At 39.2% G+C, this 3,067-nt stretch overlaps 1 protein-coding gene across 1 annotated transcript; it reads left to right on the forward strand.

Moving 5' to 3' along the window:
* Window positions 1–532: 532 nt before the first annotated feature.
* On the forward strand, window positions 533–2,845 carry LOC114187924 (dynamin-related protein 4C-like). The gene has a single exon (XM_028076344.1). It carries the CDS (start codon window positions 611–613, stop codon window positions 2,600–2,602), a length of 1,992 nt encoding a protein of 663 aa, XP_027932145.1. The 5' UTR covers window positions 533–610; the 3' UTR covers window positions 2,603–2,845.
* The last annotated feature ends 222 nt before the right edge of the window (window positions 2,846–3,067 follow it).

The raw sequence follows: 3,067 nt of genomic DNA on the forward strand, positions 1-3,067 counted from the left end.
GCAACAAGTAGTAGAGTGGACAGTGGGAGGGGTGATAGCGTGTGAGGAAAGACTGAAACTCTGGTCAGAATGGTAGGCATGGCTGTTATGCCACTGTTTCAGTCACCTCACATTCAAATCAATTGGACACACTTTTATAATCTCTGACACTAATTTTACCATACAGAGAAACATATTCTCCTCCGAAAACATCTCCATATTTGTTGGGATTAAGAAGTCACGGGTAATAATAAATAAATAAAAGTTAGTAAATAAGAAAGATTCTTTGAATTAAATAAATAATAATAATAATAATAAAAACTAGGAAAAACTTGCTAAAGGATTTAAATAATATAATAAACTAAATCTTAAAAAATAATAAAATTGTTTATATTAAAAATACATCATTATTAAATTTAAAAATGTTTAATGATATGTGACCCACTTTAACCTATTTCAGAAAGTAACGAACTTAAATATTATTATTCGGTACTGTGTTGTAGAATTAACAAGTATTTTTGCAGAAATATTGTATAAATAGCTGTAGCTCCACTCTTACCAACACAACATTCCTCCTAACTCTTGCTGCACTCAGTTTTGTTCCAATTCGTTACCTTACCCTCACTTGGAAATGGCAGAAGGAACCCTAGCCTCTGTTTTCGATCATACCACACCAATAGCTGAGCTATACGAGGTTAAAAATGTTGCACCTATGGTGTCTTCTTACAACGAGCGGATACGTCCGATCCTTGACGCTCTTGAGAACCTGAGGCGCCTAAACATCACCAAAGAAGGGATACAGCTTCCAACCATAGTGGTAGTTGGTGACCAATCTTCTGGAAAGTCCAGTGTCTTAGAATCTCTTGCTGGAATCAGCTTACCCCGTGGACAAGGTATATGCACAAGGGTGCCCTTGATCATGAGGCTGCAAAATCACTCACTTCTACAACCTGTGTTGGAGCTGGAATATAATGACAAACATGTGCCCACGGATGAAGCTCACGTCTCTGAAGCCATTCGTCATGCGACAGATGAACTTGCCGGCTCTGGGAAAGCAATTTCGAACACCCCATTAACTCTTATCGTGAAGAAGAATGACGTTCCTGATCTCACTATGATCGATCTTCCTGGCATTACGCGAGTGCCTGTTCAAGGTCAACCTATGGATATATATGACCAGATTGTGAATATTATTATGGAGTACATAAAACCTGAGGAAAGCATTATTCTCAATGTTTTATCTGCTACGGTTGATTTCTCAACTTGTGAGTCCATTAGGATGTCACAGAGTGTTGACAAAACGGGAGAGAGGACTCTTGCTGTTGTCACAAAAGTTGATCTTTTCCCAGAGGGTCTGCGTGAGAAGGTGACTGCTGATGATGTGAACATCGGTCTTGGCTACGTTTGTGTAAGAAATCGCGTTGGAGATGAGTCCTACGAAGAAGCTCGTGGAATAGAAGCCAAACTATTCAGGACACACGCGCTTTTGTCCAACATTGACAAGTCCATTGTTGGTATTCCTGTTTTGGCCGAGAAACTGGTTCAGCTTCAAGCGGTTAGCATTTCCAAAATATTGCCTGAGATTGTTAAGAAGATCAATGACAAGCTTGATTCTCAGCTTGCCAATCTGGAAAAATTTCCAAGGAAACTCAACTCCTTGGTTGATGTTATGTCTGCTTTCGTTCATGTCATTGGGTTGACAAAAGAGTCCCTAAGCAAGATTCTTTTGAGAGGAGAATTTGACGAGTACCCTGATGACGAACAAATGCATTGCACGGCTCGCCTTGTTGAAATGCTGGATCAGTACTCTAATGATCTTCGCAATGGTTCTGAAAGTGATGCTGGAGAGAAGTTTTTGATGGAAGAAATTAAGATGCTAGAAGAGACTAAGCGGATTGGACTTCCAAACTTCATCCCACGCGCTGTTTTTCTTACTCGTTTACGCGATAAAGTTGAATCCATTTCAAGCATTCCAATTAAGTTCATTAACCAGGTGTGGGACTATCTTGAGGCAGTGGCGGTAATGGTTCTGAATCGTCACTCAGAACACTATCACCAACTTCAGACATGTATAAGGCTTGCTGGGCAGAATCTTATTGCTAAAATGAGGGAAAATTCTATGAAATATATGAAAGAGGTGGTGGAAATGGAGAAACTAACTGATTACACTTGCAATCCTGAATACACAAATGAGTACAACAAACTAATTGGCAGCCAGAATTTTTTGGTGGATAGAGTTCAATCTTATTATTCTAAGGTGGCTATTGATGGTTTTGGTGATGTTGAGCTTAGTCATCTGACCCAGCACACAACTTTAGTTCCGCAGGCTTTTGACTTGAAAGTGAGACTAACAGCATACTGGAATATTGTGCTTCAGAGGCTAATTGATAACACTGCACTGCATTTGCAGTTCAGTATTTTCAACCTTTTGAACAAGGATCTAGGTTACGAGGTTTTGAAGGATATGGCGTCTCCTAGTGGAGGTGGAATAGAGAGATTGTTCGAGGAAACTCCTTCAGTTGCTGTGAGGCGTGACCATCTCATTAAGAGCATTACGATTCTTAAGGAAAGTAAGCAAGTCGTGGCTAGCATAATCGACAAAATCTCTACCTATGCTAATTAAATTAAGAATGTCTGTTTTGATGTTTGTGACAGTGTTAATGTTGCATCTAAGGTTTTAGAGCAAGTGTTTGTTAAGTGTTAGTATAACTAGATGTATGGGTTTTAGGTTGGTGTGTTCTCTAGTTTATCTTGGTGTTTGTAGTTGTATAACTTGTAGTGTGATTAGGATCACAATGAATGTGTTGACGTTTTATCCTTGTTCTTCCTGTGCTTTCGTGCAAAATGACTGCGTTGAACTGTTAAATGTTGTATTTTGTTTTTTGCTTGTTTTCCCATAGCATTCACCCTCAAGCATTCACCCTCAAGCATTCACCCTCAAACTCAAACGTCGATGGCCTGAATCACACAATGTCTTGGTACATTTAGAATCATTTCTGCTTCTTTTTTAACACCAGAACCAACATTCCTTGAATTTGTTTCAAAAAATTTCTAGCTTCACGCAGTTAATGTGGCCCCTGACATGAAT

This window comes from Vigna unguiculata, chromosome 6, assembly GCF_004118075.2.
Source record: "Vigna unguiculata cultivar IT97K-499-35 chromosome 6, ASM411807v1, whole genome shotgun sequence".
Lineage (NCBI taxonomy): Eukaryota > Viridiplantae > Streptophyta > Magnoliopsida > Fabales > Fabaceae > Vigna > Vigna unguiculata.